The following is a 13,790-nucleotide window of genomic DNA, read 5'->3' on the forward strand; positions in this document are numbered from 1 at the left end:
GCCTGATGGGTTGCTGCCCATCTCTAAAAAAAAAAACACAAAAACAAAATTTGCCCTGGCGCCTAGAGGTTTCTGCCCCCCCTGGGGGTAGATCGGCCTATTACCAATAGGGCGATCTGCCCCCAGGGGGGGCAGAGATGGCCTAAAATAATTTGCCCCCCCCCACCCCCCACCCCACCGGGGAGCGACCCTTGACTACAAGGTCGCTCCCCTTGTGTGACAGCGCAAAAAAAAGATCCCTGGTGCCTAGTGGTTTCTGCCCCCCTTGGGGGCAGATTGACCTAAAATCGGCCGATCTGCCCCCAAAGCGGGCAGAAATGCCCTAAATACATTTTGCCCCTCCAGGGGAGCGACCCTTGTCCAAGGGGGTCGCTCCCCATCTGTAAAACAGAAAAACAAAAAAATCCCTGGTGCCTAGTGGTTTCTGCCCCCCTTGGGGGCAGATCAGCCGAATCAAAATAGGCTGATCTACCCCCCCAGGGGGGGCAGAAATGGCCTAAAATAATCCCCCCCCCCCCCCCAGGGAGCGACCCTTGCCTAAGGGGTCGCTCCCCTTGCGTGAAATTCACGCAAAAAAAAAACTCCCTGGTGTCTAATGGTTTCTGCCCCCCTTGGGGGCAGATTGGCCTCATCAAAATAGGCCAATCTGCCCCCAAGGGGGGCAGAAATGGCCTAAATATAATTTGCCCCCCTAGGGGAGCGACCCTTGCCTAAGGGGTCGCTCCCCACCAAAAAAAAAAAGAAAACATAACAAAAAGAAAAAAAAAAAAAAAGATCCCTGGTGCCTAGAGGTTTCTTCCCCCCCTGGGGGCAGATCGGCCTAATAATAGGCCGATCTGTCCCCCAGGGGGGGCAGAAAAGGCCTTCCCAAAAAAATGCCCCCCCTGGGAGCGACCCTTGCCAAAGGGGTCGCTCCCGTTGTGTGAAATTCGCGCGCGAAAACAAACTCCCTGGTGTCTAATGGTTTCTGCCCCCCTTGGGGGCAGATTGGCCTCATCAAAATAGGCCAATCTGCCCCCAAGGGGGGCAGAAATGGCCTAAATATATATTGCCCCGTAGGGGAGCGACCCTTGCCTAAGGGATCGCTCCCCACCTAAAAAAAAAAAGAAATCATCACAAAAAAAAAAAAAAAAAGGTCCCTGGTGCCTAGAGGTTTCTGCCCCCCCCGGGGGCAGATCGGCCTATTAATTATTAGGCCAATCTGCCCCCAGGGGGGGCAGAAAAGGCCTTCCTAAAAAAATGCCCCCCCGGGAGCGACCCTTGCCCAAGGGGTCGCTCCCTTTTGCCAATTTCACTGAAAAAAAAAAAAATCCCTGGTGTCTAGTGGGGTTTCAAAAGCCGGATTGCAAGCAATCCGGCTTTTGAAACCTGTGAGAGACTTCAAAGGGAAGGAAATACATTTCCTTCCCTTTGAAGCCTCTCGGGGCCTCCCCCATGGGATTGAAAAAGAAATGCAAAAGCATTTCTTTTTCAATCGCGCTGGAAGCTCTGCTGGGGGATACCCTGTGACTAATCAGCGCGCGCTCGCGCGCTGACGTCACAGGGGGGATTGGGGGGGTCGGGGGTGGGAGGGGAAGGGCTTCCCCTTCCATCCCTGACTTGGGGGGGTGGGGGGGAACCCCACAGAGGGAGCGAGAGCGCTCCCTCTGGGCTCTGTGCACAGGACGTAATGGTTACGTCCTGGGCACAGCAGCACTGTGCCTCAGGACGTAACCATTACGTCCTGGGCACAGAAGGGGTTAAAGGGACTCCCACCTCCCCCCAGAAGCGTGAGTCCTCACCACTCTGCACCCGACACCCCGGCCCGTGTCCAGAGAACTAACGACTCAGGATCCCCAGGCGACTCCAATGACGTGTCCACCCTCGGCTGACCTCTCTGCACTGCCACAATGATGCATGCACAGGGAATTCCGAGGACCCCCCTGACCGCGACAGCCCGGGAAGAAGATTTCCAATGCCTGGAGAAGCACTGCACCAGCAGCCCCAAGGGCTGTGAGAAACCGGCCACCGTTGCAGCAACGACCAGGAGGAGCTGCTAGACAACTGGACTGACCCCAGAGGACCTCCATGCTTTGCCAGTCGCCCAAAAACTCCCTCCATAGTGGAGGTACCAGTCTGCAACAAAGAAGAAACCAGCAACCCAGTGAGGGTCACTTCACTGACTGGCCGTTAACTACCGAACCGGAAGGCGAAGCTTGACCCGACAACACACCAACGACCACGAGGACAAACCTTGCAAGTTCTGCCCTTCAGTTTGCTGAACCATACCAATACCCTGGTACTGGTCAGCTGACGTTGGACACAATGAAAAAGCAGCCCGCACGGGGCTGAAAAAGGACCAGGAGGAAGGCCCACTCTAGGGACTTCAGGAACATTCTGGATCTCTCACCAGAGTGCCCCGGTTGTCTTGCAAATGACCCTTGAAGTGACTTACCTGTAGACCCAAAGGGCATCTTTGCACACAGCTCCTGGCTCACAGATTCACTCTTCACCGGCCACCCTGTGCCCTGCAGCTAAGAACCTATTGTGCCCTAAGGGTCCCTCACCCCTTGCGACCTTGACACTCCCAAGGGGACCCCAAGGAACCACCTCTAAACTTACCTGCACAGACTTTTGACAAGTGGTCCCCCACAGTGGCCCTGCACCAGCTCCAGAGACTTTTACCTGCTGCTCCTGCCAGAACCGGGAGCCGCCCAAACTTCTCCAACTGGCATAGTGTGCCCACCGACGACCTCAACCTGCAAAGGAAGAACGTGGTAAAGCAAATGTGTGATTTTTATATGTATTTTTAAAGGTGACTTTCCATTGATTCCTATGGTGCATAATTACGCACAAAACGACTATTTTTATTAAACTCCAAAATCCATATCTCAAAAAAGTACTTAACCAATTTTGATAATCTTGGTCTTAAAAATTATGTAAAAATCTGAAGTATGTTTTTAAATTGGTCTTGAGTTATTCTCAAGTTCCTTTAAATGTGTGAGTTGCATGATTGATACTGTGAGTACAACAAATTCTTTGCACTTCTCCAAGATTGGCCTAACTGCTCGTCCAAGCTACCCTAAAAATTACAGCACTAGGTGATCTTGTTTTTACCTCTGTAAACCATTGTGTGGTTGCCCAGACCCCCTGCACAGTGTGCCTAGCTTTGCACAATATAGAGAGGGCCAGCCTGCTACATATGGTCAGTAGAGCTCATAACCTACCATCTCATTAGCTGCCTAACAATTGAGACCGAGAAGTGGATATGTGATAGAGAGCTCTGTAGTGAGTACGTTCAGGCACTGCTGATTTGTTTCTTCCGAGGCTCCCCAGCTGTACGACTAAGAGTAATTAAAGCATTTCAGTTTATGATCACTACCATCAATAGAGAGAGTTTGTTACATGCAAACGTTTTGCACCTAGCATTGCGTGCTGCCACATGGAGAGCTTTAAGGAGAATTTTGCAGTGATTTTAACTGATTTCTGGTGGCTGACTACCACTGACTGTTACTCTTACCTTTATGCATATTGAAATCGGAGGGCAGCCTCAGAATGAATGATGCAGTTTGACTTTATATGTGGTTGGTTTAAAACTGCTTACTGGCCGATATTTTATTATTGTAGAACTTTATCCCACATTCATTTCACACTGTTGTGTTTTTTGTTTTTTTTTAGGAATAAACAACATCCTGACCTGCATCTTTGGGCATGTCCTGGGAAGTATAAACAGCATGACTGTGTCAGTCTTGGAGCTGAGAAAACAGTAGTTTCACAGGACTCTGAAGTTTTTCCTGACAGGACGCCTCATGGGCCAAGCAATAAGGAAACAACATGCTTATCTCAGAAAATGGAGGAAAATTATATCACAAGCGAACATAGTTACCAAAAACCACAAAGTTTTAGCCAGCAACACACATCTGTCAAGGTTCAAATCAGCTCTGAGGATGATGATGCCAGCAGTTTAGATGAAGAGGACCAGATAATTAATTCTGCCATTGGAAATATTTCAAAGTATTCTTTAAAAACAGATGGAATCGGAGAACTGGTGAGTCCTGTTTGTTGCAAAATTCAAGATTTTATTGTATTAGGCTAATGTATGGATTTAATTACTTAATTTGACTAACTTAACATTGTTGAATGCCTCATTGAAGAGTAATGTTTTATTAATTCAACAGATTATTAGTTGACTGCAGTTTAGCGTGTTCACTCCAATCATGTTGATTGCTCTACAGTTTTTCAGTACTGCCTTCAGTGACATGACCCAAAACCTTTAATAAGACATAACACTAGCGCATGACGAAGCATAGCCCCCTCTCCACTCCAAAATAGTTACCTGATCATGCTTCCAATGAGATCAATGAGACACTGGGTAGTCCCCCATTTAATGGTTAAACTTACCCAGTTTATAAGCATTTTCTTTGTATATTGTAACATGCTGGCGATGAATGCCATCTGCATGGCATAGTGAAACTGTGCTGTCTTGCCTTGGTACACTTCTGGAGAGCAGTGTTGTCATCAGCCTTATCTGATAGAGGCTTCTAGCTGCAGATTCCTTACCTTTGAATTCTTCCCAGGCGTCAGACTGGATCTTGAAGATTTTTGTGAGCTGTGCCCCTGCGCGCCATTAGGTGGCCTCGATCAGCTCCAGGTCTGCCTGCGTTGTCTACACCAGATAGAACATTGGGGGTCCTATACAGGTACCATCCAGAGCGCTGACGTCAGTTCTTTTCTTTCCACACTAGCTAAGCACCGATCCGCAGGGAATTACCCCTCAGTCCCTTTTTGACTGGCTTTTTTAAACATTTTTTAGAGTATTTTTTTTAGTTTTAATCCTTGTGCTTCTAGGGATGTCTTCTAGGAAGACATGGTTCAAGCGCTGCCGGTCCTCTCATCGGGCGATGTTTGTGGTGGATCCGCACCTGATGTCAGTTTGGTGCCTGTAAACTGACCACAACCCGAATTCATGCACCAAGTGTGGGGTCATGCATCCGAAGGATTTGATGGAGCGGCCCCTGAAGCTGATGGAGACCTGGTGCTTGAATGCGTGCAAGAAAAGCATCCGTCAGGAGGAAGGTCCTTAGATTGGTCGTCGTTCTACTCCAAGTCCTCGGGACAATCAGGTAAGTCGAGGCACAAGAAGAAATCCAAATCCTCATTCGGCCGACGAGGCGAGGGAGTGTCGACTCTCTAGGCCTTCATTCTGCGGGACCTGTGCCTGGGTTGCCTCGGTGCCTCCCCAAGTTTCTGGGAGCTGGAGTGACCCCTGCCCAGATCTGAGAGTTCTGAGAGGACATGCGCCTCACTTTTAAGCAGTCGGACCCCGTTGGAGCGCCTTGAGGCCCTGCGGAGTCGGCCCCTTCGAGTTTCGCTGCGGTAGCTTTGTCCTCGTTGGACACTGCACTGAGGGGCTCCCACAGATACAGTCCTGTATCCACACTGGCACTGGTTGTGCCACCCTGACCTTCCCTGACGCTCTTGCGCTGTCCATGCCCACCGGCGTCACCATCCCCTTTGAAATCGCCACTACGGAGCCGGTTTGGCATCATATGACTCCAGCACCACAAGGTTGCCTCCTTGTTCTGATCCTGAGCGCCTTTCCTGTGAGCTAGGCTTTGTTGATGAATAGGAGGGGTCAATGGACCCTTTAAAATACCAACCCCTTGAAGAAATGGACTGCCGTGAAGAGGTCGGTGAGACCCAGCGGACTGGATACTTTGCCAGATACATACTTAATCCCCCTATCATGTCTACAGAGCTTCTTATGCTATAGTTGTGAGGAGGGCAGATGAAGCCCTGGACCATCAACTACCCTCGGTGGGCTTCAAAACTAATCTCTTGACAGAGGTGCTGGAACCGGGAGCTTGCACCTCAGAACCCCTGCACCGTTAAGTGATGCCGTCACTGACATCCTACTGTATACCTGGTCCAAACCCAGCACAGGGGCTCCTGTGAACCGGACGAATGCGCACGGCCTTTGCCCTGCATCTGGGGATCCAATGTTTTTAATACAACACCCCATACCTGAGAGCTTCGTGGTCCAAGTCTCTACCTTCCATGGTGCATTCCCTTCCGCTCCCCGCGGTAGGGAATCCAAAAGGTTGGACTCACTTGGGAGGAAGATGTTCTCTTTCACCACCCTTGCATTGAACACTGCATCCCTTTTGGGCTGATATTCCCACATGCTGTGGAATGTGGTTGCTGAAGTGTTGACATAGGTTCCGGAGGAGGCCCGGGCTGTATTCTCTCGAGCTGTTGTCGATGGGGAAAAACGACTGACTCGCTAGGGAGAGTGGTTTCTTTAACAGTAGGCCTGAGGCACCAGGCCTTGCTGAAGACGTTTCGGGGGATTTTCAGTCTTCTTTGTTGGACATGCCCTGTGATGGCACCAGTCTCTTCGGAGACCAGGCAGACTCTGTCCTCAAGCCCTTCAAGGATTTTCTGGTTGCGGCCAGGTCCTTGGCAGCCCCTCGTCCTCCCATTCTGTCTTTTGCCCCTTTCGTGGCTACAGAAGGGGTGTCCAACGGCACCCGTTCCTGGTCAGCCACCGTGCAGTGCATGCTGCCCTGCCTCTGCGTGGGACCCACAGTTCTCATGGGTCAGGTGGGCATCAGTCTGGTCAGTCCACTGCCGCCCCTCTCCACCCACTTCTGCAGCAGCCTCTAAACCTTCCTAGTCTGACCCACCCCCACCATGTGCCAGCTTTGTAAGAGGCTGGTCAGTTTATGGTGTACACAGGGTGACCAGGCATCCTGTATTTGCCCGGACAGTCCCGGTTTTTCACCAGCTGTCCAGGCAGATTTCCGGAAATTTAGCTCATGTCGCAGTTTTTAGAGAGGGTCATCTGAAAACTGTTTGAGGTGATTTTTTTTGTTTTCCATAGAAGAGATAGTTAGCAGGTGTTATCAGAAAGCAATTTAATTAACAGCCATGATACTGGCTTTAAAAAATGCATTTTATTTATGCTCTTAGTGCCTCTTCTGTAATTCTGGGGTGATGAGCGCTGTTATTCTGTGTGCTCGTTTGAAGTAAATTTGTAGTCCTTCTAATTTTTGTGAAATGTCCTAGTTTTTGGCCTTAAAATTCTGGTCACCCGAGGTGTACATCTATGGTGTGGCAACCTATACTGAGTTCAGGCAACCCTTATTGATGGTGTTTAGGTGTCCAGATAGCAAAAGCTCTCTAAGGATAGCTGTGGTGAGCTGCTAAAGCGTATCCAGGATGAGTGTAAAGCACTTGTGATACCACAATACTCAGTCATTAACTGTTCACAAGAAGGAACCTCACCAGGTGTTGCAAAAATAAAGTATTCTTTATCAAAACACTAAGGCTATATTAACATTGGTATAGCTCCACTTGGATATATGTTCGATTGCATGTGTTGCTGCAGATACACATGCTTGCATAAGTCCGCCATCTAGTGTTGGCCTCGGAGTGTTATAAGTTGTTTTTCTTTGAAGAAGCTTTTTCGAGTCACGAGATCGAGTGACTCCTCCTCTCTGTGATGATGCGAATGGGCATCAAGTCCCTTGTTAGATTGTTTTCTTTCTGCCATCGGGTTCGGACGTGTTACCTCTCGCTCCGGTAGATCTCGGTTCGGTACTATTTAGACTTCTCTATCTTTCCTTTTAAACGTTGGTATAATTTTTTAATGCGTTTACTAACTACACCCGGTCCAATTGTATCGTTGTGATCGATTAAATGCCCTTTTGGGCGACAGCGCCCTTCCTGGGCCATCACAGGCTCATGGATCAGACTCTGTTTCAATTTTGCCCCCGGTGCCACGCTAAGTTCCTCTACACCGACCAACACTTGTGTGAAACCTCTGTCTTTCTCCTGATCACAAGGAAGAAACCTGTGAGGCGTGTCGATTATTCCCCTCCAAGAAAACTCTGTGGGATCGAAGAGCACGTTGGCTAGAGATGGCATTGAAGTCGACCGAACAAACACCCAACATTTTCGGTGAGGAAGAAGCACAGACTGCAGTTTCCATCGCAGACTCTGATTCCGACCATGACTCAAATGGGGAAACCCAAGTGATTCCAACGTGAGTACGCCAGCCCCTTCTCAACCCCAAAAACCAACGAACAAATCAACACAACTGTTTTTGGGTCCACCACTGCTTGCTGGCCGTGGTCAGACCCGAAAGTTACATCCCGACAACCGGCCCTCGGGTTCGGCGTTGAAAAAGACCAAAATGCATCCGATGTCCACCGAACAGACTGCTACGCCTCTTTCGGGAGGACTCGAAAAGTGGAGGCTTCCACTTCGGGACCAAACCATTTGTCTTTCCACCTCAGAGCCGAAACACCCAAAGTCCTTTTCGGAGCCGAAAAAACTTCTACTTGTTTCGGAGTCCACATTCTTGGCTCGATTAAAACAGTCGGTCTCCAAGCTTTCGGAGCATAAAACTGTGAGAAAGAAATATGCTCCATCTGTAGAAGAATCCACAGATATGAGGACCATACTTGAGGTGATGGACCATAGACAGAGAAAAATATAAATCCATAAGGATACTGGGAAGATCCTCCTTCTATAACCAAAAGGAAACTCTTTCCAAGACACTTTGGAAGCTGGGCCTTCACCTGCCAAAATCTTCAAACACCAGGAGAAACCAAAGGCAGTACACCAGCCTTTACCACCATATTCTCCTTTACTACCTTCTTCTCCACCACCCTACTCTCCACCACCATCTTCACCTACACAGTTCTCTCCGCAATCCCGTTTCTTCACATGGGTATGACCTGGGTGACATTACTTAGTGTAGATCTATCGGATTTGTATGACTCAGATCCTATCCCATCTAACGATCCCGATGTATATCCCACCAGGCCATCTCCACCTGAAGACACTACAGCCTATAATCAGGTTATTGCTAGAGCAGCTGCATACCACAATGTGCAGCTGCACTCAGATCCCATAGAGGATGATTTTTTAATTTAACATGCTATCCTCTACACATAAAGAGTACCAATGCCTACCAATGCTTCCAGGCATGCTTAAACATGCTGATGACATCTTTAAAGAACCAGTAAAGGCTAGGGTACTGACACCAAGGGTGGACAAAAAATACAAACCTGCACCATCAGATCCACTCTTCATCACTCAACAATTGCCACCTGATTCTGTTGTTGTTAGTGCAGCTAGGAAGAGGGCGAATAACCAGTCCACCAAGGATGCTCCTCCCCCGATAAGTAAAGCCTCAAATTTGATGCAGCAGGCAAAAGAGTGGCAACTCAAGCTGCAAATCAGTGGAGAATTGCGAACTCCCAGGCTCTTTTAGCCAGGTACGATAGGGCCCATTGGGATGAGATGCTGGAGTTCCTTCAATATCTCCCACCGGAACACCAAAAAAGGGCACAGCAGGTAGTTGCAGAAGGACAAACTATCTCCAAAAACCAGATGAGACCCCCCCCCCCCCCCCCTAGATGCAGCAGCCACCGCAGCTAGGAGTATAAACACTAGCGTAACAATCAGGAGGCGTGCTTGGGTGCGATCTTCAGGATTTAAACCTGAGATACAGCAAGTAGTCCTTAATATGCTGTTTAACAAATAGCAGTTATTTGGACCAGAGGTGGATACCACCATAGAACAAGCATTTGAAATGCAATGGGTCTTGCATTTGCTTGAGTTAAAGCTATTAGCATTGTAAATTCCTAAGTGGACTTTTCTTGCCACATAAATTGAAAATGAAAAGTAAAACATTTGACAGAAGCAAGTCAATTCAGAGCGTCGCGACCACCATGAGAGTGAGTTATTGGCTCCCTGCTTGAATGTCTAGAAAGGATCGCGGCAGGGATGACAGGAAAACCGAAACTGGAGGAGGGGCCATCAGACGCTGTAGCAGGAAGAAGCGTGAGGGAGTGTGATGGACAACAGAAATGTTCACTTAGTGAAATTGCCTGGGAGGGAACTTAGCAGATGGAGGGACATTTCAGAAAATGCACCAATAAAAATGAAGCATTTAAGACAAGCACAACAAAGAATGAATACCAGGAGTGGTTGTGGTTAAAAGCCCACAGAGAGCTTACAACAGGACAGAGTGCTTGTGCGCTTGACCCTAAAAATACTGCAGGCACAGCTCGGCGTACTAATTTATTGTAACAGTAACTCTGGTGAATTGAGGATTAGCCTGAGCTGCGGGCACCGGCATAGTGAGTCTTTGCAGGTAGGGTGCCTGTTCAAAGTCATTCAATGACTCGTATCCCCTGTAACTGTGGTTTAACCAGTGACTGCTTTATAGGAGTACACCTATGCAAAGGGGATCCAAAGTAAAAATGTCTTTAGATCATGATAGAGAAAGTCCACTGAAAGTTATTTACCAGGGGACGCAAGAGGGAGCATAAAAAATTGCATAAGGATTCAGAAATTGTATAGACGTGTGTGAGAGACATAAAGACTTGGATGTTTCAATTCATTTGTTGTCTAAAAACCCAGAAATGTTGAAAAGAAACATAAGTGGAGTTTGATGGGCTTTCTCATTCTTCTTAGCGTTGATCTCAGAAATACTGATAGGATATTTTACTGTTGTTTCTGCGGATTGTACTTCCTTTCCCCTCAGAGGTTTGAAAATATTTTTGCAGATGTTCACATTCTTACCCTTATAGATTTCAGTGACCTCCGATTATTATAATTAAACCGCAGTACACTATCTGAAATGCAGACTATATTTTTAAGCTCAGTCTGTAGTTATTTATGTGTGAACAGTGACGTGAAACAGAAATCAACTCAGTGGTACGTGAATTCATATTGCAAATCACGTTCTTGTGCTTAGCAATTTTACATTAGCTAGTATTCTTTCTGTTATTTGTAAGGTGTTTTATTTTCTTTGTAGATGCGCTATCCGAGGGCATCTGCACAAACTGCAACAATACTTGATACATACAGTCTAAAATACTGGTGAGCAGTAGAGGCTATTTTGCTCGCAACACATATTGGGCTGAGACTTCTAATAAAAGAGTCCAAAAAGTTTTTGAATAGGAAGTCCTCACAAGTGTGTGACCTGGCATGTTCTTTGTTCAGTTCTGCCAAGTCCACGTGACGAGTGCTCCAATCAAGGAGGTTTGGGTCGACGACTGAACTTAAATTTATAAATATACTGCTTTAAAGTTACAGAAAAAAGAAACACAGTTTTTATAGGAGTATGGAACAAAATATTACATGTTTGGAGACTGTCATATAATTGCATTATGAGCTGCTTAAAAGTAGTGACTAAACGAAATTACGCCCCCACGTGGGTTGGGCAGTGAAGAATGAACCCTTCCCGTGTCGAGAAGACAAAACGCAGTTGGTGCGCTTCCTTTGTATTCTTCAGTACGTGTTTGTAATGTCAGATGTGAATCTCTGCTGTTAAAAGCATTTGCAATGCAATGGGCCTCGTGTTTGCTCAAGTTAGAGCTATTAGCATTGTAAACTCCTAACCGGACTTTTCTTACCACATAAATTGAAAATTTAAAGCAATACAGTTTCACATAACTAACTGGACTTTTCTTGCCATATAAACTGAGAAGTTTCACATAAGCAAGCTGATGGCCGCCATCAGCACAAGACAGACACACAAAGGGAAATAAAAGTTTGCTCGCAGTGAAACCTATCGGCAAAAGTGCAGTTATCAATGTAACCAGCAAAAGTGCAATTATCTATGTAACAGGATCGATGTCATGCAAAGCGCACGACTACTGCCCAGCGAGATCGCGCTACTAAATAAAGAGAAAAAGTAGTCCAGAAACTAGACGGAAAACATCGAGCCACGTATGTTTTCAGTAGTTGGTCGGTGTGCTCGAGGAGGGCTAAACACTGGAAAAGGGATGACGTATGCATGCCTTTCACTAATGAAAGCGAGCGGATTTTAAAAAGCAAGCCCACCAATTAAAGTGACTGACGTGACATGGGTGTGGTTAGAAGCCCAAAGAAAGATTACATCCGGGGACGGAGGGCTTTGCGCTCGCCCCTAAAAATTAAAAAAGGACTCGGACACAGCTAAGGCCATGGGTGCCCTTTACACAACACCTGTTCGGGGTACTTTTCGCAGACCCCACTTCAGAGGGTTGTAAGCAAATGCCTCCTTGGCATGGTTACCCCCTGACTTTTTGCCTTTGCTGATGCCAAGTTATGATTTGAAAGTGTGCTTGGACCCTGCTAACCAGGCCCCAGCACCAGTGTTCTTTCCCTAAACTGTACCTTTGTCTCCACAAATGGCACAACCCTGACACAGGTAAGTCACTTGTAACTGGTACCGCTGGTACCAAGGGCCCTGATGCCAGGGAAGGTCTCTAAGGGCTGCAGCATGTCTTATGCCACCCTGGGGACCCCTCACTCAGCACATGCACACTGCTTGCCAGCTAGTGTGTGCTGGTGGGGAGAAAATTACTAAGTCGACATAGCACTCCCCTCAGGGTGCCATGCCAACCTCACACTGCCTATGGCATAGATATGTCACCCCTCTAGCAGGCCTTACAGCCCTAAGGCAGGGTGCACTATACCACAGGTGAGGGCACAGGTGCATGAGCACTATGCCCCTACAGTGTCTAAGCCAAACCTTAGACATTGTAAGTGCAGGATAGCCACAATAGTATATGGTCTGGGAGTCTGTCAAACACGAACTCCAAAGCACCATAATGGCTACACTGAAAACTGTGAAGTTTGGTATCAAATTTCTCAGCACAATAAATGCACACTGATGCCAGTATACATTTTATTGTGAAATACACCCAGAGGGCATCTTAGAGATGCCCCCTGAAAACATACCCGACTTCCAGTGTGGGCTGACTAGTTGTACCAGCCTGCCACACACCAGACATGTTGTTGGCCACATGGGGAGAGTGAATTTGTCACTCTGTGGCCAGGAACAAACCATGTACTGGGTGGAGGTGCTTCTCACCTCCCACTGCAGGAACTGTAACACCTGGTGGTGAGCCTCAAAGGCTCACCCCCTTTGTTACAGCGCCACAGGGCATCCCAGCTAGTGGAGAGGCCCGCCCCGCCGGCCACTGCCCCCACTTTTGGCGGCAAGGCCGGAGGAGATAATGAGAAAAACAAGGAGGAGTCACTGGCCAGTCAGGACAACCCCTAAGGTGTCCTGAGCTGAGGTGACTCTGAATTTTAGAAATCCTCCATCTTGCAGATAGAGGATTCCCCCAATAGGATTAGGGATGTGACCCCCTAAACACACCCCTAAATTGAGTATTTAGGGGCTCCCAGAACCGAGGAAGATAGATTCCTGCAACCTGAAGACGAAGAAGGTCTGCTGACCTGAAGCCCTGCAGAGAAGACGGAGACACCAACTGCTTTGGCCCCAGCCCTACCTGCCTTTCTCCCCACTTCGAGAAAAACTGCAACAGCGACGCGTCCCCCAGGGTCCAGCGACCTCTGAAACCTCAGAGGACTACCCTGCATATAAAAGGACCAAGAAGCTCCCGAGGACAGCGGCCCTGTTCACCAAAACTGCAACTTTGCAACAAAGAAGCAACTTTTAAAGACCACACGTTTACCGCTGGAAGCGTGAGACTTTCCACTCTGCACCCGATGCCCCCGGCTCGACCTGCGGAAAACTAAGTCTACAGGGAGGACTCCCCGGCGACTGCGAGCCCATGAGTAGCCAGAGTTGACCCCCCACAGTGATGCCTGCAGAGGGAATCCAGAGGCTCCCCCTGACCGCAACTGCCTGCTTCAAGGAACCAGACTCCTGGAAAACACACTGCACCCACAGCCCCCAGGACCTGAAGGAAGCGAACTCCAGTGCAGGAGCGACCCCCAGGTGGCCCTCTTCCTAGCCCAGGTGCCCCCACCCCCCTTGCCTGCCTGCATCGTTT

The 13,790-nt window shown here is 48.3% G+C and overlaps 1 protein-coding gene across 4 annotated transcripts in view; it reads left to right on the forward strand.

The window, feature by feature from the left end:
- The window catches only part of PHF20L1 (PHD finger protein 20 like 1), a 764,530-nt gene that overhangs the window by 683,713 nt on the left and 67,027 nt on the right, over window positions 1-13,790 (forward strand). For all 4 annotated transcript variants that reach the window (XM_069220776.1, XM_069220778.1, XM_069220775.1 and 1 more), the window contains one exon: window positions 3,658-4,027. In XM_069220776.1, the coding sequence (XP_069076877.1) occupies window positions 3,658-4,027 (370 nt within the window). The remainder of the gene's footprint in view (window positions 1-3,657; window positions 4,028-13,790) is intronic.

This window comes from Pleurodeles waltl, chromosome 2_2 (assembly GCF_031143425.1).
Source record: "Pleurodeles waltl isolate 20211129_DDA chromosome 2_2, aPleWal1.hap1.20221129, whole genome shotgun sequence".
Taxonomy (NCBI): Eukaryota; Metazoa; Chordata; class Amphibia; order Caudata; family Salamandridae; genus Pleurodeles; species Pleurodeles waltl.